This window comes from Spermophilus citellus (genome assembly GCF_964194105.1).
Source record: "Spermophilus citellus genome assembly, chromosome: 18".
Lineage (NCBI taxonomy): Eukaryota > Metazoa > Chordata > Mammalia > Rodentia > Sciuridae > Spermophilus > Spermophilus citellus.
The window spans coordinates 8,161,775-8,187,806 of record NC_138200.1 but is presented as its reverse complement, the minus strand read 5'-3'; the positions used below and the strand labels follow the sequence as shown (position 1 = coordinate 8,187,806).

Here is a 26,032-nt window from a genome sequence, read left to right as displayed (position 1 = left end):
CTTTCATTCTAAAACAAGTAAGGTACAGAAAAAGGGTCTTTCCCCTCTTCCTAACTGGGATGCTAGGGTAGAACATGATGGCTGGAACTACGGCAGTCACTCTACCAAAGGCTAACAGGACTGCATTCAGGCCCCTCAGGACAGTGACAGTGTGAGGAGGGGCCACTGCAGGCTGATGCTACCTTGCGTTTGCGAGTGGTGAGCACTTGGAATGGCTGAATTTGCTTCTTTTCTCGGTCCCAAGCCACAGCTTCCGTGTCCAGGATGAAGGACGTGACTGATGGGAGTTTAATCTGAGGAGTGAAGGAAGATTCAGGACTTGTGAGACACAGGAGATGAATTCAAGAAACAGACACAGGGAAACAAATGGCCTTTCCTTCCACAGCACTCCACCAACTGCTGCCAACCTGAGACGTGAACACTGGCCCCTTCTGACTTCCCACTGAGCAGAATTAACTTCTCTAACACTATGGAGTCCCGCAAACTGGATGCCCAGGAGCCTGTCATCTCCAATTTCCTCTCTATCACTCAATCCCTAGGAATCTGTGACTTCCCCTGAAATCTAAGCCACCTCTTCCTACTTCTCTACCCTGTCCTGGGGGTCCCCTCATGCACCCCATCAATCTACTATCCTTGCAACAGGCAAGGGATTGTGGCAAACCCTGAATCGGATCATCATTCAACCCTGCTGTGGGGACTCTCCTCCATCATCCCTGGTTCTCCCCAGCACACCTGGCCCATGGGCCAGAACATCAGCCTCTCCAGTTCTCAAATGGGCTGTGCCTGTCCCACCATGCTCTCTGCATAGGCTGGTCCTTCTGGGATGCCTGCCCCCACCCTTCTCCTGTCCTGCCCATGGCATTCCTGGGAAGCCTTCTTCTCCCTTGGTAACAACTCCAGGGGGTGCCTTTCATCTGCACGCTGGGACTGTGTGACCAGTCTGTTTCTTACACCAGCTCACAGCATGCTGGATCTTCTCTTCAGAGCTTTGATCTCCCTATGGAATCACAGGGCCAAAGCATAGACCCTGACAAAGGTCTGCCCGCCTGCCTGTGAGGACAGAAGCTTGGGCCAGGGCCATCCATGCTACACCTGGGCTCAGCAAGGGCCTGGAGCAGAGCAGGCCCCCAGTAACACCTGCTGAGTGAGCCAGAGGCCAGATACAGATGGCCATGGACTGCACAATGCCATTGTTGGGAAGCTCCAGAGGCAAAGCCAGCCTGGGAAACAGAAGCACCACAGGGGCTGCCTCTGGCAGAGGGGCAGGCCCAGACACCAAGCCTCGAGGAAACTCTTTGGCTGATGAGATGCGGCCATGTTTTCTACACTGACTGCGATGCTGGTCACATAGGTGTGTGCGTGTGTGTTGACATGCGCCAGGAAACATCGCCTGGTGCTCAGCACTGAGACTCCACTGGGTACGTGGAGGTGCCACTGCCTTCGCTGCCTGTAACAGGGAGCATCCCCAACCGTGCTTTCTGCTCACTGAAGAAACAACTTCCTCTCTGATCAGGGGCAGGCGAGGGGAGGTGCTCCTCAATGGGGGGGGCTGCCAAGACAGGCTTCAGATGTCCTCTGGGTGCAAAGGACCCCCTGCTTCCAGGCCCAGCACTGCCACATCTCTGGGCTCACAATCTGAGACTCCAGGCTGAGCTCCAGGCCGGCTCCAGGCTGGCTCGCTGCCCACTCCTCCCAAGCCTCCCCGCCTTCCTGCTGGAGAGACAGGCTGCAGAGCTCCTGTTCCCAGACCTCTGCTGCATTAGGGTAGCCATGGCACCCAGTGCTGGCCAGTGGTGGGGGAAGAGTCCCATGAAGTGACAACCTTCTCAGGGGAGCAGCAGAGGCTGAACCCCTTCTGTCTGTCTGGAAGTGTAACAGTTATTGGGGAGAGACCCCCAGGTCCTGCTGGCCTGCATGGGCCCAGGGCTCTGCATCACCCCTGCAGCCCTGTAGAGCACAGGTGGGTGCCCACCTTGGGGATGCGGCTGATGATGTCGGGGTACTTTCCTGTGTTATCTTCTTGATTCCTGCTGAAAATCTTCACCTCCCCGCCTTCCAGAAGGTGAATCTGCCATCAAGGGGTGAGAAGAGAAACCTCAGCCCAGCCCAGCCCAGCCCACGCAGCCCCTCTCTTCTCCTCACACCCCACGTCCCCAGCAGAGTTTCAGCAGCTCTGAGGAACCAAGATGGAGACTTGAGCGAATCGTCTCCTTGGCACCTCCTGCCCATGTCACCACCCCCAGTCCTACCCTGATGCTGCAGGCATGTCTCCCTGGCTGCGAGTGCACACACTGGTCTGAAGATCATTATGCCTGCCCCCTGGTTTCTGTTCTGTTTTTTAATTTGGTACTAGGGATTGAATTCAGGGTGCTTAACTACTGAGCCACATCCCAGCCCTTGTTATATTCTATTTAGGGACTACAGCCTTGCTCAATTGCTGAGTCTGGCTTTGAACTTGTGATCCTCCTTCCTCAGCCTCCTGAGCCACTGGGATTACAGGCATGTGCCACAGCGCCTGGCCCCTGGTTTCTACTGTTGGTTATTTATTTTAAGTCACCACCCCATGCAGGGCTACACACAAGCCATCTCACAAGTGTTGGCTCAGGTAGTAGTTATGTATTTAAAATCACGACCCCTCTGTAAGTTATTCTTGTTTTCTCAATGTTACTTGTAAGATCTACCTGTCACACTGTGTTCTATGGAATCTCCCGCTCATAACAGCCTCAGAGTTCCATAGACATCACCTGCCTCGCATGCCCCACATCCTCATGTGGTGAACACAGAAATGGACCCAGACCCCACCAGGACAGGAGAGCCATGACACACCCACACTGAAAGCCAGGACCAATGGCACCTGTGGGTCACAGGACACGCACATATCAGAGCACTAAGGGTCACATAGGAACCTCCAGAATGGCCTCATTTATAGCATCCCCAAGCGGAGCAGGTAGCATGGACTTGTACGGACTACCCTCCGACAAGCTAGTGTGTGCTGGGGGTTACCACATCCACTGCGGAGGGGAAACCAGAGCCCAGAGGAAAGCAAGGCACAGGCAGCTCACGAGAGGCTGGCTCTGTGCTCAGGCCAGGTGCTTCCTTTCAGAGCCAGGGCTGTGCCCACCCCTACCTGTGCCCTCTGCCCGTCATACTTGTACTCGCAGGTGAAGGCTGCCTCCTCAAAGCGTTTCAGGACCTCGCTGACGCCCCGAGTGGGATGCGCCAACATGGGTTTCAGGGGAACCCCTGGAAGGGGGGGAGAACGTGTTAGGGAAGTCTGGGGCAGAGGAAGGGCGGGGAGTTCCTGAATCAGAGTGGGTGGGGGAGAGGTGGCCAAATGCCCAGGACTGTTTTCCCCTGAGTGCTGCAGAAGAAACAAAGCCTCCACATTTCTGAAGGGCCCCCACTTGAGATGGTACCTGTCAGTCTCCCTGGCAATTGGGAAAGGTGACTAGAAAGCAAACAGAGCACGTGTCCAATGTCTGGCCACAGCCTTAAAAGCAACGTAGCTGCCTCCCCTCCATCTGGCACGGAGACGTGATAACTCACACCTGTCAGAGCACCAATCTCAGGATGGCAGAGGGATCTGGATGACCTCAGGAGCACAGCCAGGTACCCTCCCTGGCCACCTGCCTTGTTCTAGACACTCATGTGTGGGACAGATTCTATCTGGACAACCCACTGTCTTCTGGGCTACCTTAGTAGCTTTACCACACACTGGCTATCCAGAAGGGGAGGCAAGAAGGGAGTCTCAGGACCAGGGAGCAGGACTGAGACCTGGTGGGGACAAAGGGGACTCTAGGTCTTCAGTAGGCACCTGGCAGGGCCCCTTGCACCTGCCCTGCAAAGGGTGGGCTGCAGCCAGCCTCCAGGGCCCGTGGGTGGTACCTGGGCTCAGCCTGCAGTGCTCCGGGAGATGCTCCAGGCCATGTTCCAGCAGCACAGGGACAATTCGGTCCAGGTCAGGCACCTCACTGGGGTAGGGTGAGAACAGTATGGAGGAATCTTTCTAGAACCTACACAACTTGAAAACTGTGCTGTGTGGCTGCACATGCTGTAGGGAGGGCCTCAGCCCTGCTCAGACCTGAGATCAAGAACACTTCTGCCCATCTCTATGACCATGTCCCGGCTTCCCTGCCACCCTGTGTCCTCCCTCAGTCACTAAAGTCACCATCTCCCTTTGTCACCCCCCACACCCTCCGTGAAGCTGGCAATTCTCTACACAGCTACACAGGGAGACCAATCAAGTTAAACCCAGCTTCTCAGGACCAGGTGCCACCTGCAAAGACCCTGACTTCAATGGTCAGGGCCCGAGTTCACAAGTTGGTGGAGCCGGTGCCTGACCAGGAGAGATCAGGGGTTTGGTCACAGCCGTACACCCAGCCCCAGGGCCATGGCCAAGAGTGAGTGTCCTGGGAGCGTGTGTGGAACTGTTTATAGCCTTCCTGCCTGACACAATCACTGTTTTGCTGTCACTAGCCCTAGGCCAGCTGCTGGCTGAGGCCCCTCCGCGTGGCTCGCTCTGGGGCCTCACCACCATGTTCTGTGACAATCACAACCTCTCAATACAGGTCTGTCTCCAGCCTCTCCCAGGTCTTTCAGGACCTTTTCTGTGAAGCGTGGCCAGAACTCAGGCCTCCTGACACCTGCTGTCCTCACTCCAGGTCAGCATCTCAGTCTCCCTGGTCACCACCCTTCACATTTGCCACCTTCCTGATCTTCATCACCACTTTATCCCCTCCCATCACCACTTCTTGCTCTCTGGGACTCCTGCTGCACCCAAGGCCCCTGGATCTCACCAAAACGTCTGCTTCAGAATTAGGCATTGCTCCTCCAGCCACGTCTTCCTGGCCTCTGCTGTCCTGCCCTTCCCAGCATCCACCACAGCAGGGGGATATTCTAGGAAAAGAGCCAGCAGGAAAACAGACAGTGGTTTACTGCCAGGTGAGGAATGCAGGTGGTGCAGGCGCCTGGGCACTCTTCTAAGGCGAGAAGGGGCTGGAGCTGTGGGGGCTGTGAGGGTCAGGTGGGGCACGGGCTTCTGGGGAGAAGGAACACCACTAATACCAGCAATGGGCAGGAAGAAGAGCCAATGGAGCTCACCTTGGCCTGGGGGTGTGAGGCTCACAGCCTGGGCAAGGGCGGCCAGCACTGACTGCTCTGCGAGTCCAAGGCGCAACCGTCCACTCAGGGACCTGGAAAGAGGCCAGCAGGGTGTGCAATGGCTGGTTCCCTCCCAATCTAGCGTGCCTATTTCTGCCTCCTTGGCTGGAAGCTGGTTTAACCCCCATACCTACATCCCCTGTCCACGGGAGCAAGGAAACCAGGGTTGCCCTGGGAGAACACTTGGCACGACTTTGCTCCTCACAGCAAACTCATGGCTCTGTGCTCACGGCCCCATCAGGCCAGGCCTGGCCAAGAACCCAAGGTCCTTTTCTAGCAGTACCACGGAGGGAAGGGGGCAGTCTGTGAGAGGAAACCTGGGCTGCTCTCCTATGCCCTCAGGGTCTGGCTCTTGTTCCAGCTTTTCCCACCTAAAGAAGGCCACAAGCCGCCAGGCCTCCCACCTTCACCTGCCAGGTGCACAGCCCCCTCGGCCCTACCCGCTCACCTGGCGATGAACCGGGCTTCCGAGTGGCGGCAGGCCACAAAGAGGCCTTTGATGATGTCCATCTTCTTGGCCATGGACTGGAGCAGGTGGGGAAAGATGAGAGTGCCTGGTGGTCACGGGGGAATCCCTGTCCTCCCCATTCCACAGCCTCTGGCTGTCCTCCCTCTCCACCTCCCTCTCCACCCAGCAGTGTGTCCTCAGCCCTAGACTCCAGCAGCAGGAGCCTTCCAGCCACCCGCTTGGCCTGAGGTGCCCAGATGTCCTGCACAGGGTGAGCCGCCTGCCCCACTCACAGCACTGCCGGCCAGCCGGGCGATGTCACGGAACTTGGCGAAGACCCCGGAGGTGGTAAGGGGTGGTGGTGGCAGCATGAGCCTCTGGGTGCTGCGGCTGCTCTCAGCCACAAGCCCCACGTCGCCCTTCTCGGCCACCTCGGCCCGCACAGTCTCCAGCTGTCGACCTTGAGAGGAGGCAGGCAGTGCTGAGTCCTCTGGCTCCACATGCTGGGCAAGTTCCTAGACACCCCCATGGTAATGTCCCGCCCACTGGTGGGGAAAGCTCTTGAAACTTCTGTCTCCGTCACATCAGGGTAAGAAGCCAGAGATCTGCTCACAGCAAAGGCCAGCAGCTGGGTGCACCAGGCCTAGTCAGGGACGGCTGAGTGGGCAGCCTGTGTGCAGATGGCAGGAGGAGACCCCAGGGCAGAGGCCAAGGGACCCCATTTCTGGTTGGCACTATGTCTCATGGCAGCAAACATGAGCCTTTTGCTTTTTGTCAGTGTCTTTTGATGTCACCAATTTGTATGTGGGACATCCCTTAGTCTTATTCTCCAGAGTTGGGCCCCAAGGACACCCCTAGAGGTAAGAGGAGGCTAGAAGGATGGAGACACCAATCATCATGACAGATGACCAACAACCCGGTCCCAGAGACCCTGTGGCACAGCCTTCCTAGTCTGCACTGAATGCAGAGATGAGGCCACCTACAACCCCACCCTTCAAAGGTGATATGGGGACCGGGCCCCTCTCAAGGTCCTCCCTTCCCGGCTTCACCTTCAACTCCCATCAGCCCTCATGTCTTTCTGCCCTTCCCACGTCTCCCTCTGAGCTCCTCTCCTGTTGGTCCCTCCACAACCCCCTTACCTGTGGCCTGGGCCACTGCTTTAAGGAGGACACTGTCACCAATGCCAAGCTCCAGGCCCTGCTGGGGTGGCCCAAGGCGGTTGAGACTGAGATAGAGGACAGGTAGGAGGTCTGGAGGTGACAGGGCCACTACGGAGCGTAGCAAGTTGCTCAGCGTCTCCACCATCCGGAGCCTGGAGGAGGGGACAGGGTCACACTTGCCTCTTCAAGGTCAAGGAAAGCGTGGGAGGGTTCGGGGATGTATCAGAAAGAACAGGAAAAGCTGAGAGAAGCCGCTGTGTGAGCTGGAGCCACCAGCACCACCCCAAGTAGCTGCTGGAGGAGCAACTTGGCTGACGGTGACAGTGATAATGAGGGCGGCAAGCACACCCAGAGTAAAAGCCTCCCTTGCACAGAGGGCACTAGGGCTGGCACTAGGGTGTCCCCAGGCCTGGGAGCTCTGTGAGAGAAATGCCCTCACTATATAACCAAGACCCAACTTCCTTCCACTAACCATGAGGCATGGAAGCAAGAATGAAGTCACTTTTGGTGACTTAAGTCCACTGAAAATGGCCAGTTTCAGCCGTTTCTGTCCCAAGGTGGAGCATGTTTCCCAACCTCACAACTCTTGAGCTGGTCCTATATCTTGCTCTGACAATAGAATGAGGCAGAAATGCTACCATGTGTCTCCAGAGGCTGGGCCTCAAGAGGACCTGGAGGCGCCCTGTGACAGGCCTGTGCACCCATGTCACACATGTGAGGGAGAGAAGAGAGGGCAGAGAAGTGGGCAGCAGGAGGCAGTGTCCACCATCATACAGGGGACAGCTGATGAGCTGTCCATTGGCCACTGCCCCACTCAGGTCACTGCCCCACCCAGGCCTGATAATTACCGAGCAGAAACCTCCTCAATCTTCTCGAATGTGCGGGCCACAGCCAGATAAGGGACCCTGGAAGGAAGAGAGGTGAGAGCCGCTGGGATGGCCCCAGGTGCTTCAGCACTGCCCCCTCACTCGCCAACACAGGGGCATGAAGCTGTTCTGCTCACTGCCCACTGTCCCCTTCCACACTGCCGACTGTGCCCCAGGACAGGAGGGAGAATGGTCAGTCCTCCACGAGGCCCTGATTGGAGACCCCACGGTCTAGGAAGGCGAAGCCTCACTTCTGGCCTGGTTTCCAGCAGGCGTCCTCAATGGGGTGGTAGTTGTTCTTGGCGGGATTGTAGCTAGTCGGATCCAGAGGTCTGTGGGGGCAAAAAGGAGACTGAACTGGATGGACCTTTGAGCCAGACACGCCAATCCTCCAACGAGTGTTTCCTAAGAGCCAACTAGGTGCCCGGCAGGCTGGGCCCCAAGGGCAATAACCCTGCACTCTTTTGCCTCCTATTTCCGTCTCCTGCTACTGCCCCTTCTGCCTACTCTCCTCCAGGCACAAGGCTCCTCACTGCCCATAGACATCCACAGCTGTCACCTCAGGACCTCTGCACCTGCGTTTGCTCTGCCTGGAACCTTCTTCCCCTTGGCTCACTCCCTCATCTCCTTCAGGTCTTTTACACAAATTTCACATTCCCCAGCAGGACCCTTTGGACCTCTCCACTGACCCTTGTGGCCACTCCTCCCAGCTGCTTCCCCTGGTCCTTCCCTACCCTTCTTCACAGACTTATCGCCATGGGATACACTTTGCTCACTTGCTATTTTTACCCTACTATTATCTGGGTCTCAAACGTCCCCCAAAGGCTTGCTGCAAGTTTGATGTCCAGTATTCAATGTGCTGAGATGCACTCCTAGAAGTGACTGGACCCCAAGGGCAGAGCAGCACTAGCCAGGGGAAAGAGCACACATATCCTTAGTGCTGGGGACACACACTGGCGCTGGCTCTGACAGAGGGAGGAGGGAAGAGCAAGCATCTGGCTTCCCTGAGCACGTGAGAGAGGAGGAGCCTGAGGGCACTCTGCTGGGCAGAGTGGGGCTGGGGCAGTGCTCTAGGCAGGGGCCTGCACGTTCAGAAGCAGGGAGAGTTGGCGGGAATGCGGTTCTGGGGGAGCAAGGAGAGGCCTGGCCCTGTCTGGAGCCGGGAATGTGGCCCAGGGAATTTTCAAGGGCCAGAAGGAACCCAGTGCTTATGCTGGGTGCTGGGGAACCACAGAGGGGTTCTGAGCAGGCAAGGATGGGGTCTGATCTTGGTACTTGATGGGGTATTTATCTGTCCACCCTCCAACTGATCATTCAACAAATCTTCCATGAAGCCTCCTATCTATGAGGTATCACAGATGGGCCTAGGTATCTTCTTTTCCAAGAATTAACAATTACAATGACGTGATTGCTTAACCCTTCATTGTCCTAATGAAGGCATTAAGGGGTCCAGGACAGGGAGGGATGGGTCTCTATGGTCTAACTCCATTCACAGGCCACCAAGATTGCAGAGGAAACCTGCCTGCTGCTACAAAGGCACCCTCCAAATACACCAAGTCCAGTGCAACTGGAACAGAGGGGAAAGCAGAAGACAGAGGTGGGGGTCAGTGGCCAAGGGATTAGATCTTTTTTTCCTGGGGACACCAGGAAGCCATGTGAGGCAGGGTCAATTACAGGTACCACAAAGATGCTCCCAGGCCCTGTGGGGGTCAAACTGAGGATGGCAAACTGGAGGCTGGAGGTCAGAGAAGAGGCTGGGCAGGGTGGGCCCACTCCACCCTCAACTCTTTTTTGAGCCTGTGAGCTAAGAATGGCTTTGCAAAGGGGGCCACATGTGGCCAGCAAAGCCCAAGACATCTATTACCTAAGGATCCCCAGAGAAAAAAAACAACTGCCAAGTCCTGCAAGAGGAGGAAGCGGAGCCAAGCATGGGCCATGGAATGGAGAAGAGGGAACGTGCCCAGGAGAGGTTGGTGAGACCGAACGCTGACTCACCCCTTGGCCTCGTCCTTTCCCGGAGCACTCGACTCCTCTTCTTTCACTTCTATTTTGACCGCCGGCTTCCGGGGGGCTAGGAATGAAGGCAGGAACAATAGGTTTTTTTTCCTGATGGCCCCCACCTCCCATCTTTCCTGCACCCAGCATCACTCTGACATTTGGGGTAGTTACTCAGGGTAGCAATCACTCAGAGCAATGGGTGATAAGCCAAGAGACGAGTCAGACTTTCTAAACAGACAGGACCCTCAGAGGGACAGACAGACACACCCACCTCCTGCCTGCACAGTCCAGGGACAAGAGGGAAAGAGACACTCACTGAAGAAACTGCTGAGCGTCCTGGGGGCTCTGGGAGGAGGCTTGCTCTGGTCCTCTTCCTGTGGTTCCTGCCGGCTGACTGCCTTGGGTGCCTCAGGTGCCGCAGTGCCTTCTGTCTTTGCTGGAGTCTCTGCTTCTAAGAAAAAGAGGGCAGAAGACGATACCCACTGTATCCACCTGTTTCCACTTCCGTTGCCCTTTGACCCCCAAGTCATTCTGCCTGGTGGGGAAATGTAGCGAATTCTTCCACTTTCCCTTCCACAGCCCAGGCTCCGAGCCTCTGGGGCCTGGTGTTACTCCTCAGTGCTGACCACTACAATCAAAGCAATTAGCCTGAAATCAGAGGCCCAGGATGGCAGCAAAAAGAAATCACAACAGTATTGGAAGAAAAGATTCTCCCTTCTCCTGCAGTTGCAGGAAATCCTATTTGGTGTGGCATCTCTAAAACTGTCCCTACAGTGCTCTCTAATGTGGGGCTCAGGGACACTGGCTGCAAGAGCTATCCCATAGCCTGTGGGGTGAGCCCAACTTCTGGACCCAGCTTATATGGCCCACTGAATAAATCATTGCTCAATGAATCCATTTAATTGGCACCTATGACCCCTAAAAGCTGTAAATACTGGTGATTGGCTCTTTCCTCTTTTCCCACAGGTCTGGGGAAAACTAAAGATTAAAAAAAAAGCCCAATGATCATAATAATGCATCTGATTCTCCCAGATCTTGCATATACACAACAAACTGAAGAATCCACACCTTAAGTAAATTAACCAACCCTCAGACTCCAACCCCAAAATCAGAGCGATGGGCCTGGGGGAAGAGGATGAAGAACTCACTAGGGGGCTTTGGAGGGTCAGGGGGTGTGCTGGGGTGCTCGCCTTCAGCTTCTTCCTTTGTCTTTACCACTTCAGCCTCTGTGGGACTTTCTCTTGGGGTGTCTGCTTCTGATGGATGACACAGAGAAAAGTCAGATAGCAAAACTCGACTCTGATGCCCCAGGTGCTCCACTCAAGACACACTGTTCCACTGTTCGTTCTTGTACCAATCAAGTGCAGCCGCCCTCCACGTCTGTGGGTTCTGCATCTGTGAATTCAACTAATAAAAATATTTTCAAAAAGTGCATTTATACTAGGACCTGGGGTTGTAACAAGCTCAGTGATATAGCTCTTGCCTAGAACACGTAAGACGTTCTATCCTCAGCACCTCATAAAAATATAAATAAATAAAATGAAGTTGTAAAAAAAATTTTTAAAAAGTGCATCTATACTGAACATGTACTAACTTATTTTTCTTGTCACGGTTGCCTGAGAATCCAGCGTCAAGTGTTTCCATGGTGTTTACGTTATGCTAGGCATATGAACAATCTTGAGATGATTTACACTGTATGATAAGAAGGGTGCAGGTCAGGCGTAATACTGTGCCATTTTACGTAAGGGACTCCAGCACCCTGGATTTTGTGTCTGCGGGTTTCCTGTAACCAGTACCCAAGACACCAAGGGATGACTGGGTCTGCAAAGTGTGGGGAGTTGTCAGGGCCTGCTCCTGGTCAACCATGAGCTGCAGGGACTTCTGAGGAAATCCAATCTCAATGTTCACCTTTGCAGTTGAAAAACAAATGCAAATATTTTCTCATAAACTATTCATTGAGAATTACCTCAAAATAGAATTTAAAAGGGTTCAAAATGCATATGATAGCTTGTGATACACAAAAAATAAGATTTTTGAAAACTGACAAAAAAGGCATACTTCTAAGATAACATAAAAACTGCAAACTGGGAAAAATATGCCTTAACAGAAAGGTTACTGACCTCCCATCCCTGGACACCCACAATGGCCCAAACCGCCTAATTTACAATAAAATTTATTACTGACTAGAAAATGCCGATAGAAAATCCAATTTCCACCAAATTCGGATCTCCAAATTATTGGAGAATCTGAGCACAATAAAGAAATGAAACCCTGGCTGTGGCGAAGGCTGCAACTGGTGGATACTACTCCAGGTCCCCAGTGGTCAGACAGGTCTTCAATGCTGCTTCTATGTGAAGGGAACTCCCTGAGGAGCAGCAGGCAGTTCCCATTCCCAGAGGAAACCCAGCGACACCTGCTAGATGCTCTAGGAACTACTAGCTTGGCCTCTTTCAGTTTTCAGTATCATTAGTTGGTCCAATGTATCAGGGGTTCTGCATCCTGGATTTAATGAACCAGAGATCAAAAATACTTGAGAAAAATTCTATGTGCTTCATAGAAGAAATATATTCGATCAACAAAATATATAAAAAAATATTCAAAGATAGCCATGGTGGCACACAGTGGTAATCCCAGCAGCTCCGGAGGCTGAAGTAGGAGGACCATGAGTTCAAAGCTAGCCTCAGCAAAAAGCCAGGTGCTGAGTGAGACCCTGTCTCTAAATAAAATACAAAATAGGGTTGGGAATATGGCTAAGTGGTCAAGCGCCTGTGAGTTCAATTTCATACAAAAAAAAAAAAAAACCCTCAACATCTCTAGCAATTAGAGAAATGCAAATAAAAACTATATTAAGATTTCATCTCACTCCAGAATGGCAATCATCAAGAATACAGGCAACAATAAAAGTTGGTGAGGATGTGAGGAAAAAGGTACACACATACATTGCTGGTGGGACTGCAAATTGGTACAACCACTATGGAAAGCAGTATGGAGATTCCTCAGAAAACTCAAAATGGAACTACCATTTGACCCAGCTATCCCATTCCTCGGTTTGTACCCAAAGGACTTAAAATCAGCACACTATAGTGATGCAGCCATGTCAATGTTTACAGCAGCTCAATTCACTATAGCTAAACTATGGAACTAAACTAGGTATCCTGCAATAGATGAACGGATAAAGAAAATGTGATATATATATACAGTGAAATATTACTCAGCCTTAAAAAAGAATGAAATTATGGCATTTGCTGGTAAATGGATGGAGCTGAAGAATATCATGCTAAGAGAAATAAGCCAATCCCAAAAAACCAAAGGCTGATTGTTTTCTCTAATATGTGGATGCTAATTCACAACAAGGGGGTCACTATAGAAGAATAGTGTTATCTTAGATTAGGTAAAGGGGAGCAAAGTAAAGGGAGGGGAGGGGACCTGGGGATAGGAAGGATAGTAGAACAAAAGAGACAGTATTACTTTACATACATACATACATATACATACACACTTGTATGTTCAACAACAAAATATATATGAACATAAATATGAACATAAATTCATATGTGTGTGTGTGTATATATATATATATATACACACACACACTCATAAATGTACTCTACTGTCACATATAACTACTAAAAACAATTAAAAAATTTAAAAAGTACTGTGTCTGTGCTCAACATGTACAGACATTTTTCTTATTGTCATTTCCTAAAAAGCAGTGTAACAACTATTTATACAGCATTTACGCTGTATCTGGTATGTAGGTCCTATGCAAAGGCCACACCATTTTATGTAAGAGGCTTGTACATTTGCAGATTTTGGTACCCAAGGGGGGTCCAGGAACCAACCTTCTCAGATGTGAAGGGTCAACTGTGTGAGATCATATTCCTCTCAATGAAAATGCATCTCTGCACATTTGGGTCTTTGCTGTGCTATTATAAAAATCAAACTAGCCAGGTGTGGTGGTGCACACTTATAATCCAAGGAACTCAGGAGTCTTAGGCAAGAGGAACACAAATTCCAGGTCAGCCTCTACAACTTAGTGAGACCTTACCTCAAAATAAAAAGGCTGGGGATGTGGCTCGAGTCTTGAGTTCAATTCCCAGTCACAACAACAACAAAAAAATCAACATGGGGTAGGAAATGAGGACAGTTTTATACTATACTCCAGTCTGAGATGCTGTATAGTAGCCAGGGTACCTCCTATTAGTAATGACTGCAGTTAAAAAGAAAATACAGTGTTTTCTTTCAACGTGTTTATTTTTTAGTAGTTGTTCAGACAACCACTGAATAATGGAACTCCTAAGGGACTGCCCGAGGGGCAATATCTTAAAATTACTGAGAAACTAAGGGCACTGTGAACCAAGAAAGTTTGGGAACCTCTACTTTATGGTAAAATGTTCAAGGAAAAAGAAATATTTCCCATAAAATTAATATTAGAACACTAGACAACAATGGAAACTATGAATGAATCAGTACTGAGTTAACAGGACCAAACAGTATCCCAAATGATTCTTAGAGCAAAATTCTTGTGCTGTGTGAAATTCCGACTGACATGCTTGGATTCCTGGATACAGGCACCAAATCAGTGACTTCCTGCAGTCCTCCCTGCCCTCCAGACCCCACCATGCTTGTGAGCAGACACACCCACACAGTGCTCTCACCTCCTGGGACCTCACCTTCCTCTGCCTTCCTCCTCTTGGCTTCTCTTTCCATGTCTTCACTCTGCTCTTCCAGGACATCTTGCATTGACCGTTTTGGGAGCTGCTTCCGAGCTGGGAAGGCAGAGGGCTCAGTGTGGCTGAACCTGCTGGCCTGTCTCTACCTTTGAGGGATCACATCCCACTGACAGGGCCCTGGGAAGGGTCTGGACCCCTTCCCTTCTGCACTTGCCCACAGCCACTGCCCTAGTGCAGGCCTCACCCTTCCAGTCCTTGAACAGGTCCCTTGAACTCTCTGTGCTTCCCTCTCTAGCACTTGGAAATGATCCCAACAAGTAAACAGACTCAGATGACATGCTTGGCTTGGTACCTGACTCCAACAGGTGCTCTCAGCACCCCACCCACCATCCCTGTGGTTTTACTATCTCCATATGTTCCAAATGGCTTTTTGAAACCTCAGAAGTCCAGAAGTGGCAGGGAATCCACAGGCCATGGGTGTGGCCTTGCCCCAGTGACTGATGGGAACTGGTACATGACCACCCAGCTCCCTTGAACCTGGGGGTGACTCTGAAGCCCACATATATGCTGTTCCCGGGTGTCACACAGATTAAGATTAAGCCTACCGCAGTAACCGACCTAGTAACACAGGTCCAGTGGCTGCTGACCTTCCCAATCATCCCTGTGGATGGCCCCTCCCCAAGAAACACCTTGCACTTGAACATCGCCTCAGCGCTACAGAGGCTGCTTCTGTGGGACCCCAAACACAGACAACTCGCAGTGAAGCACTCACTCAAAGGCAGCCACAGGTGTCTTCAAGTTCAGGGCCCATCTAGACCACTGCATCAGCTCCTCCCTGGTCTCCCGGCCCCCAGGGTCTCCTTCATACAGAACAACCTTCATCAGCCATGCCAGTGCTGCTCCTCCCTGCTCAGGACCCTGCCAGATCCCACTCTCCATTTTCCCAGGATAGGGTCTCCTGATGTCCACTCACCCTCCCGAGTCTTTCCTCCTGACCTCACTCCTCCGCACCACACACTCTGCTTTCTCTTACGGATAAACCTGTGGTGTTCCAAACCCACCAGGCCTTCCCACGTGCAGATTCCTGTCTGTAACATTCTCCACCTGTCTTTTCTCGGCCAGCCCTATCCCATCCGCTAAGACTCAGCTCAGCTGTCGTCTCCTCTGGGCCGGCTGAATTCTAAGCTCCCAGCATGCCCTTTACTACAGCACTATCCAGGGAGATGGTCAATGAACACATACGTGACCTTAAACTTCAGAGCAGCCATTTAAAAAACAAACAAACAAACAGGTAAAGTTAGTTTCACCACTTATTTTACTAAACTCAATACATCCAAAATACAATCCCAACATGTGCAATAATAGACTATCAACATTCTTTTTTTAAGCTAAGTTTTCAAAACTGGATGCCTTGATTGCACATCACAACTTGGACACAAAACTTAGCAGAAATATTTATCTGATTTTAGATTTCATAAAATTTATAGTGGCAACAGTAGATCCACACATCCAAGTTGTTGCTAAAACACTGCAAAGTCTTCACTAACTGATCCTAGAATGGCTGATCATCCCTTATCCAAAATGCTTGGGACCAGAGGCACCTCAGATTTGAGTTTTCATCTTTTACTATTTGCATAAACTTTACCAGTTGAACTGATTTGATGCTCAAATGTTTCTGATTTCACAGAATTTGAATTTTGGATTAGGGATACTTGACTCATACTGGCTTCCAAACGTTAATCTAATCAAAATGGCTCAACATTACACTTCAGCCCTTTGGTCACCCTGCCCTCACTCCAGTGCACAGCAGGCCACAGGCACAGCAGGCTCAAGCTTCCTGCCTCAGGTGTGCACCTCCCCTTTCCTTCCCCTCCCCTCAGGACAAAGGTGTCCTTCCTCAGGCTGGCTGTGCAGACCTCCTCCACCTTCTACGCCAAGCCCTCAATCCTGCACTCCCCGTGCAGGCACCCGACCCCAGTAGCCCCAAGGACCTGCCAATGCATGCTCTTCCCTCCTCCTTTCCCAGCTGACTCCTCTTTGCCCTTCTGGGCACCGTCTTCTAGAAGTCTCCCTGAGCTCTGCAGCTTTCATTACTGCACATGACCAACGTCCACTGAGGGCTCCTGTGGGCAGGGCCGGGTCCCAGCACTTTATACTACTAACCTCTAACCCCTGGACTCTTGTGCCATCACCTTTAGATCAAGTGACTAAGGCTCTGTGAAGGTAAATCATTGCTCAAGGTCACGCAGCCAGTGAACGGTGAGGCCGTGCTTTTACCACAGTGCTGAGATCAGGGTGTGCTAAAAGAAGGATGGCTGCCTGGCACAGAAACCCCAGCAGGGAGATAGCAGCTGAAAAGGCAGGGGCCCAGATGTCCTTACCTGTGAGACGCTTTGGGATCCCCGACGGGGAGGTGTCTGCAAGGGAGGTGTTGGAGACGGAGGGGCTATTCCCAAAAGACAGGGCAGGACTGGGAGGAGAGCCTTGGGGGGAGTCTTGCACAGGCTTCTGGGAAGGAAAAGAAAAAGTTCTAGATGAGGGGAGGCAGGAGGGACCATCTGGTGATCTCAGCTCCCAACATCTCAGAGCAGCTGGGGCTGTGCCTACCCTCCTTCATGGCCCACAGTCCTGGCCTCAGTCCAGGCACCTGTCCCACCTGGGCCATCTCTCCATTTGCTGGCATAGCTTTTTGGTGCCAGATTCTCCCCACCAAAAACCCATTAACAATGCTATTTAAGCAGTAGAATTTGCCGTTCAGCTTTGCACAGATGGCCCAAACTGAACCCACATCTCTAGCCTCCTTCCCACTGGCTGGTCACGAGCCAAAGGACTGCATTTGGTGGCCTGCCGTGCTGATGCCCACAGCTCTGTGTTCCAGGGCATAACCAGAGCACCTGCCCTGCTCTAAGGGAACGTCCCAGGTCCACAAGCAAATGGGAATTAGGGTTCTGGTGCAAATGGACAGGCTGATGGGGACCTACCTGGCCACAAGGTGGGGTGAGGGCTTCATCCTCCTCCTCTCCCTCACTGCTCAGGACCCGGGCCACCTTCCTCCCTGGCCTCTTCACTGGTGAGTCACTCTCAGGCAGCACTCCATTCCGCTCCTTCAGTGCCACTCTGGAAAACAGGGCCATGTGGGCCTTAGACAGTGTGGCAGCACTACCCCCAAAGCTCTAGCTGCCTCACTGTACTTCTCCTTTCTGCCTTCCAAGCTCTCAGGGGACACTTTCTAGGTGCCTCCTTGGCACACACTCCCTATCATCCACTCACCCCTCTGTCCCAGGACTCCAGAGGCCCCTTAGTGCCCGCCTGTGATGAGCCAGCCACAAGCTGTGTGTGAGCTGTGAGCATTTTGAGCGCACAAAGCAGACAGGACTGATGCTGCTGCTCTGCCTGGGCTGTGCACGTAGGTGTTGCTCACTCTGCCTTTGATCATCACACAGCATGAGAGATGGGTGTGGCCTTCCAAGATGCCAGTCAACCTGCTGACAGCAAGACCTCACAAAGCTAGACTCAACCCCCTGAAACCTGACCCTTTGCCTCATTTGAATGGCTTCTCCCCAATAAAACCTGGGTTTGAGGCATGCTTTCTTTCTTGCTTGCCTCCCCCTGTGGGAACTGCAGCTGAGGAGTGGTCAATGAACCCAAAGAAAAGGTACTTTCAGTGTCTGTGTCCCCAAATTCACTTGGAGTGACCCTGACCAGTTTAGTCATATGTCATGACACCTGCCCTGTGACGGGCCATACTGAGAGGCAAGGGCAGGGCTGGCTTTCAACATCCCCAGGAAGATAGTCTCTCTTATTCAACACAAGCCCCTGAGTTTCTGCAAGGCTCATGGCCACCCAACCAAGGACTCTCCCCAGCTACCCCTGCAGCTAGGTATGGGAAAGTGACAAGTTCTGACCATCAGAATACAGGTGGCACAGCCGAGGCAAACAACTTGCTCCTTACTGCCAGCTCCCTACTCTGCTACACCCCGGAATTGACCTGCCCACTCACTGACAATGCAGATGAGGGTAGTGGCCTGAGCCCTCAGGACAGCCTGGGGTACTGGGCCACCCACCTGCTCTACACTGCCCACAGCTCAGGGTCTCCTACAAGAGAAGGGTAACATGTACTTTAAGTAACTCATAGTGACTCTGGTTAGTGTTAAAGCAGCCCAACCTCCCTGACATGCTCCAAATCTGTGAAGGTGACAGACACGGTCCACCACAATGCAGGGGTCATGCATGCTGATGGAGGTCATGCAGGCACTAAGAACATGGCCTTTGCCTCCAAGCTTCTGCACACAGAGCTCACAGACTGAACAGAGAGCCCAGCATTTATACCACCAAGTCCCTGCTTACCATTGTGGACACTCACTTTATGGAACACCGTGTCAAAGAATGCTGTAGATTCATATGCAATGCCAAGAGACCTCTCTATGGCTTTTTTAATGAGGGAAAAAATAAAATCAGCTGTGAGCCCATGAGAGGGATGGTCATCCATCTTGTTCACCACTGAACTCACAGGGTCTAGAACACACTAGATACTCAATAGTTATTTTCTGAACGGTGAATGTGGAAATGTAAAGAAAAAGTAGTGTTTGCCAATAATATGCAAGCAGTATGCATACATAATAGCCCTACTTTGATATTTTAAAACATACTAAAGGCATTTGTATTGCCGCCAATCTATTACAACAGGCATCATGCCAGCTATTCAAGTGAACAGACAGTTCCTGTTAGTACGGGGGATGCTTATTCACCCAAGGAGTATTTACTGAGTGCCTACTACATGCCAATAACTGTGTCAGATGTATTACCTCAAACTGGGAAGTGAACACTGGAAGAAGTTTAAATTTTTGCTTTGTCTACTTCTCTGAGTTGATGTTTTTATAATTGCCATGTGTAACTCCACATGTGGCTATCTCCTCCCTGTACAGACTCCTCCCTGTAGCACAGACTTGTTACAACCAATTGGAAACAACCAAAATACCCAGCAGTAGGGGCATGCTTAACAATGTCTATAGACCGTCAACAAAATGGAGCACAAGTAGAGGGTGAAAGAATTAAGGTGCACCTGTGCTCCTGAGCAGAAAAAACCTCTGTCACGATGCTAACTAAAGGCGCAAGTATAATTTGTTTTTTCAAATTAAATAAACCAAGTGTGAATATAACTACAGCAATGTGTACATTGAAGGGCCAGATCTGAAAATCCAAGATGTTGGAAAAAATTCATTACTTGATACTGGCCATTTATTGAGTACCTTTTATGAATGAAGCATCGTTCTACAAAATGCACATCTGTTCACTCATGGAATCCAACAGCCTGGTGTAGATTAGATATTCTTTCACAGTGAAGAAATTGGGGCACAGGAAATAAACCTACCCAGGGTCCCAAATGAGGGACAGGAACTAAATCTGGCTCAAGTACATGCTCTACCAAGCTGACTGGCCCAAGGGTGGTCAGGTGACCCAGGCAAGGACTTCCCTAAGACCATGACCTTGTAGAAAAGCCTAGTCTAGAATGAAGCCAAGACATGTAGAAACAGAGCCCTAAAGACAACTCTGAGGGCCTGGATCCAGCTGTGCCTGAAATTGGACCTGCCTTATGACTTCCAGCTACATGAGTAAAAAATTTTCCTTTTGGAGTCGGAGATATTTTGAATGAGATTTATAACACTTGCAACCCAGAGAACCATGACCACTGAGGGAAGAGCCCACATCCTGGTCCCTATACATACTTTGGAGGGGGCTCCGTCTCTTTGCTGCTGTTGGTTGTCTCTTTCTCAGGTTTCTTTGCTTTACCCTCTTTTGTGGGGTAGAAAAATGACCTAGAAGAACACAAGGGGGGAAAATGGGAAATGATAACAGCACCAATACCCCTCCTATCTGTGCTGTGCCCTACAACTTCTGATACCCTTTCCAACCCAGCACAGATTTTTTTTTTTTAACCTAAAAAGGAAAGGGAGAAAAAGAAAAGAAAGGAAGGAAGAAAGAAAAGGAAGCAAAGCAAGAGAACATAAAGCAATTGAAGGTGTTGTCAGCCCAGGACCGACTATCCCCAAATTCCTCATCACATGGAAAAAATGCAACCTGGAATCCATGTGAGCCACTGACTCCCAGATTATCCAGCAGCTGTCCAGGTCTGGGTCTGTCTAGCATCCATTTCCTGCTTCTGGTAACAGCCCCTCCATTTTCCTCTTGGGATGTCTCTTCCCCCAGAATTCTCTCAGCTCACATGATAAAAGTTGGGCTGACCTTTCACCTAGAGCCACACACTGACACATACCCCAGGCTTGGCCAATCATGCATCGCATGCCTGTGGCCACAGTGGATGCTCAGGATGTAGCCCCTGAAACTTGACTATATATTGTTGGAACAGCTGGGAGAGAGAAATTCTCTTTCCTCTGGGATTATTAATACAGGACAAGCCTGCCTGAGTAACAATATCATCAAAGATTGCAGAGCTGAACAAGAGACAGGGTCCGAGTGACAAAGCTTTGGCAAATGGATCCCATTAAGCCTAAGGCCATTTACTCGAGGTTTCACTTAGTTAAGTCATTTAGTCCCCTTTCTTTCCTAAAACCCACCTGCATTAATTACTATAGGGTTTCTCAGCCTAGCACTACTGCCTTTTGAGGCCAGGCCATGTTTCACCACAGGGTTCTCCTATGGGGCTCTCTCCTATACAGCACAGGATGTTTGGTGCATACTGACTCCAGCCCATGAGGTGCCCGTGCAGACCGCCCACCCCAAGCTGTGATAACCAGACGCTCCCTGGGGGCAACAGCACTGCTGCCTGAGGACCCTTGGGTTAGGGATTCTGCCCTGCAATCAAAAGGAGTTTTGGTTAATACACTCCTATCTCAAATACTCCCTTCCCCATTCTCCCTCCTAGCCAACTCTTGGGAATTACGACATGAAATCTACTTTTGGAGTTTTCTAAGAAAAGGCCACATCTGGAACAAAAAGCTAGGGGTTTGGGGAACATAAGGGGGATGGCAGGGTCCTTACCTGATACTTCGCTGCATGATGGTCTTTAAATCTCACTTCCTCTTTTTTCTTGTCAGCTGTTCCTGAAACAGAAATCCGAAGACTTATTGAAGATACTGGTTGTGCAGAAGCCAAAACACAAAAAACCCTTCCTCAGGGGAAAAAAACAAAAACAAAAGAACAAAACCACTTTCAGAAACAGGAGTCTCCTATTCAAGAAGAAACTCCCATTTTTATGAACCAAAACGGATTTGCTTATAAGATTTATTGGTGAAGAATAAATGTACATCAGAGAAAAAGGGAAGATTCCTCCTTTACCAAATGGAGCCTGTTTCTCAACTAATTCACTGAAGACCTGAGGAGTTTTTTCATTTCTTTGAAAGTTTTAAGGTTAGAGAAAAATTGGTTTTAGGTGTTATTGACTGTGAAATATAGTTCATAAAATTGTATCTACTGGTCTACAAAACCCAGCTGTTTAGCAATTTTTAAGACATGTTAATAGAAATGAAGGGCAGGACACCACAGACAGTAAGAAAAGTAGAATGTATAATACGAATTGTAATGCATTCTGCTGACATATATAATAAATTACAATTAAAAAATAATAAAAAAGGAAGAATATGTAACATGATATAAACAAAGGAAGAGTGTGTCTTTGATTCTACATGCACAGAAAGTGTCTGCTGGGAGAAAGCAATGGGCAATGCTGCGCTCTTGGGGGCCAATCTTGGGGGAAGTCACTGAGGGAGACTGTTTACTGTGTAGCCTTTTGTGTGCAAGGCCACCCAAATACATTACAAAATGTCATTTTAAAACTTAAGTATTTCTAAATATAAATCTATTGTTTAATGAAATCGTAAGTCATTAGGGTTTCTATAGAGCAACCCTAAAGTGTCCACAGAATATTCCCATTACACAGGAGTCCAAGAATACAATTCAAGAGGTCTATGAAATTTGAAGAAAAATAAATCCTAACTTTATTTTTACCAACTTGCAAGTGGAACGGAGCCTTATCAATACTGGCAATAAAGCAAGAAGTAGCAGCAGGATCTCTGAGTGGACAGCTGGAATTACTCTAGCACCCTGGATAACGCTCTGTCGGCACAGTGACACTTGCCCCATGTCTGCCCGTTTCCCACAGCCTCACCCAGTACAGTCCTGGCTCCAGGAACTCAGACTCAAATTTTGGAATCAGAAAACATTAATTTCTAAACAGGGCTCCTAAAGGCGATTTGGGAAGCAAGAAGTGAGCCAAACTCCCTCTAGAACTGTTCACAAAGAAAGGAGATTAGGAATCAGCCACCAAAACCCTGAGGAAAGAGAAAGGCACACCGATGACTCTGATCCCTGCTGAGTGCCTCCCTGCAGGAACTTTGCATTATCTTATTCAATCTCCACAACAACCCTAATATCAATGAGGAAACTGAGGTACAGAGAGGTACGCGGACTCAACCCAAGTACTTTCCACCCAGACCTGCCTTCTCCACGGCTCACCTCTCAACCACAGGCTGAGGTGCAAAGGAGGAAGGAAGAGCTGGCCACTGACCTGGAGGCTAACTCAACATCTGACAAACTGGTTACATTCCCAACCAATACTCAAGTCAGCTCTTTAAAGAGGTATGATCAGCCCCACTTTCCACATGAAGGTACTGAGGACAGAGAGACATAACTGGTGCTTCAGCAGGACCTGGAACCCAGGTGTGGCTGGCTAAGAGCCCAAGCTCCTTCTTCTTTACCCTGGGAATTTTAAAAGTTGGCCTCATATTGCTGGGCTGGTGGGTGACAAGCTGGCCAACTTCACTAGAGGGTTTCCTGTCCTCGCCATCAGAATGGCAACGCCAAGGGAGACATGCACATGTGGGCCAAGTCTTGTGAGCAGAGTTCCTCTCTTCAGCACTACCTGTAATGAGAAAAGACTAGAAACTGGTGGGATATTTCATAATAAATGGGGTCCCCACCAAGGGGTGGAAGGTAGGGAGGGAGGGTGAAATGCTAGGAAGCAATACTGACCAAATTATATTGTTATATTGGGTGCATATAAAAACATGTAATAACAAATCCCATCAATTTGTACACCTATTTGAACACAATAAAAAATGTAGAAAAAGAAAAAGAAACAGGGGTCCCTGAACACTGATCTAAAAACTAATGAATCCCAGACCCGAATAACTTTTCTACTTTTGGTCTCCCTCACTTCAACCAGGCTCTTCCCTCTGCAAAAAGTAGGGAAGAAAAAGAATTCATAGTCCAAGGACGGACAGACACATTCAGGGGGAGAAATGAAGAAATGAACAAATAAGCCAATCAATGAACTCAACCAAAACCTCTTAATTCCCAGCTAAAGACTCAATGCCTGGCATTAAACACCACTTATTCACTGATGTTGACCTTGTCTGTCTCAATTCCTGCTAACCAATGCTTTCTGTCACACCCCATTCTCCAGCGCCACATCTTCCAGCCAAATTCCTATAGGAACTCAGCTCCTGCCTGCACACCTGGTAGATATACTCCCTCTTCACAGGGGCCCTGCCCCATCCTGGTGCTCCTGCCCCCCCCCACACCCCCGCCTCACTTTGTCACTTAGCTGGCAACAAACACCACAAAGCAGATTCAACCCACTGTCCACATGCTCTGTTCCTGCACCTACAGGATCCCACAGCATCCCTTGGAACTTCCGGACATTTTTCTAGCCCATTAACTCTCCTGCTCACCCACACACCTGCTTTCCCAGTTGGCAACTCCCCCTCTACCCTCATTCAGCTGAGAAAATGGAAGCAGCCAGGAGAAAGGCAAGCTTCCACACCACAAGCCACCTACACAACTACAACCAAGTTGGCTCTGGCTGCTTGCCACAAGCAGTTATTGGGGGAAAGTTTATAGCAGCTCTGTCCAAGATCAATCATCAAATTCTGGCAACAACTTGAGTGTCCTTTGGGTAAAAGATGACTGGTATATATGTTAGAAAAGGTTCTTTCCTGCCTGCAGAGCAGTATTCCACTGTCGGTGTACTGAAGTTCCTTTATAGCACTGAGCCATAAAAAGCAACGAACTCTGGTTACACCTCAGGGATAAGACAAAGCAGTGGTTGCTGGGGGAAGGATGCACTGCAAAGGGGGGTGCAAGGCAATTTTTAGGGGTAAAAGAACTGAAAGTTGATCATGGTAGTTACATGACTCCATTCCTACTTCAAAATTCACAGCAAAATATTCACACCAATGAGTACACTTTACTGTATGTAATACTTTTAAAGACATTTTTTAAAACCCTGAAGTTCCTGCTAACTAATGCTTTCTATCACACCCCAAATTCGTGTACTAACGAGTCTCATTGGCTGTACCTCCAAAGGACAAACCCAATCAACCATGGCTGGCCACTCCACTAAGACCCAGGTTAGGCCAGCAGGGTCCTCTCTCCTCCCATCTCACTTAGCATAAGCTCCCAAGTTCATTCAGCCAGTCAGCGGGTAACCGGATCCCCTCTCCCAAGCCTCAGCTCCTCGGGTCCTTTGCTGCAACCAAGCTGGCTGCGCACTGCTCCTCAGAATCACCCACAGCTCCTACCCCAAGACTAGACTGTCTGCAGAATCACGTCCTAGCTTCAGGACGTGATGTCCTTATAAGCCACCTCCTCCCGGTGGCCTTCAGTGACTGCCCGGCCAAGGAATAGCCACCCCCCCCCCACAGTGACATTCCCGCACTTTAATCACAGTGGGAAGCTGCAGCCCCAGGGCTCATGGGGAATAAGACAAGGAAATCAAGGAGCCCTTTCTTACATTTGACCTTCCCAAACTTCCCTCAAGCCCTCCTGCTTCTCAGGTAGGCAGAAATTGGGGTGGAAGGCAAGAAGTGGCCCTAATCCCATTTTCCAGTTCCCGCTTCGTTAACTGACGCCCTCACGCCCCGGAGCTTTGCTTTTTCAGATGCCAGGCCCGCTCTCCAAATGTCCCTCTTCCTTTGCCAACCCCTTGCCCTCGCCCCTCCGCGAGTCTGGGTTCCCTCCCCAGGCTCTCCGCCAGGGCAACGGCGAGCCCCGACTCCCTGCGCTCCGGGGCCCCGCCTCTGCGGCCCACCTGTTCCAGGCCCGCTTCCTACTCCGCCCGGGCCCAGGTACACACAGGCCAACCCTCGAACCCATTCAGCGGGCCCGAGGCCTCCACCCGGACCTCACCCTTATTCTCCCGCCTCCCCATCCCCGCCGCGCTGGTCCCGCGAACGCCGCGCGCTGAGCCAGCCGCCGGGCCTATCCCCGACCCGCAGCCCAGGGCCTCCAGGCGGCCCCGCCTCCCCGGCTCTTCCCACTGACCACGCCCGCGCGAGCCCTTCCCCGTCCCCGCCCCTAGGCAGACTCGGGGGCGCCCAGCCGGCTGGGTCCTCATACCCCGTCCCCGCCACCTGCCCCTCTCCTGCCGGCGGCCGGTAGCCTGCTGCCGGCGCGCTCCCTTCTCCACTGCGCTCCCGGCCGCCTCAGCGTCCCCGCACCCGCTCCTTGGCCTGCCACCCCAAGCCGACGAAGCCATGGGTCCGGAGCGTGCAGCACGCTCGTCGCCCCAGCCCCAGCTCCAACCCAGTGGCCCCACTTGCCTCGCGCCGCTCAGCGCGCCGCTCCCCCGGACGCCACGCTCAGCTCGGCGCCGCGTACCCTACAGTCCCAAGTTCGCGCCACGGAATTCGCGCGCAGAACTCGGCGGGCGGGGCGGGGCGGGGCGGGGCCGGGCCGTGGGGGCGGGGCCTGGGTGCCGCCGGCGCCGCA

General features: G+C 51.0%; 1 protein-coding gene across 8 annotated transcripts in view; it reads right to left on the bottom strand.

The window, feature by feature from the left end:
• Positions 1–25,988, bottom strand: part of LIG1 (DNA ligase 1) — a 33,200-nt gene extending 7,212 nt beyond the window's left edge. Inside the window, exons 1-20 of one of the 8 annotated variants that reach the window (XM_081274444.1) lie at positions 25,864–25,988; positions 21,305–21,366; positions 20,032–20,121; positions 17,287–17,422; positions 16,687–16,813; positions 14,291–14,401; positions 10,781–10,888; positions 9,949–10,083; positions 9,630–9,705; positions 7,886–7,966; positions 7,617–7,673; positions 6,748–6,920; positions 5,902–6,068; positions 5,609–5,685; positions 5,101–5,192; positions 4,797–4,896; positions 3,886–3,971; positions 3,128–3,243; positions 1,973–2,068; positions 183–293 (exon numbers count right to left, since the gene is read on the bottom strand). In XM_081274444.1, the coding sequence (XP_081130570.1) occupies positions 183–293; positions 1,973–2,068; positions 3,128–3,243; positions 3,886–3,971; positions 4,797–4,896; positions 5,101–5,192; positions 5,609–5,685; positions 5,902–6,068; positions 6,748–6,920; positions 7,617–7,673; positions 7,886–7,966; positions 9,630–9,705; positions 9,949–10,083; positions 10,781–10,888; positions 14,291–14,401; positions 16,687–16,813; positions 17,287–17,422; positions 20,032–20,121; positions 21,305–21,321 (1,956 nt within the window). In that variant the 5' untranslated portion in view covers positions 21,322–21,366; positions 25,864–25,988. Of the gene's footprint in view, positions 1–182; positions 294–1,972; positions 2,069–3,127; positions 3,244–3,885; positions 3,972–4,796; positions 4,897–5,100; positions 5,193–5,608; positions 5,686–5,901; positions 6,069–6,747; positions 6,921–7,616; positions 7,674–7,885; positions 7,967–9,629; positions 9,706–9,948; positions 10,084–10,780; positions 10,889–14,290; positions 14,402–16,686; positions 16,814–17,286; positions 17,423–18,668; positions 18,734–20,031; positions 20,122–21,304; positions 21,367–25,352; positions 25,374–25,450; positions 25,570–25,863 lie in introns of those variants that run through there. The other 7 variants (XM_081274447.1, XM_081274449.1, XM_081274450.1 and 4 more) reach the window with 7 other exon arrangements.
• Positions 25,989–26,032: the final 44 nt, after the last annotated feature.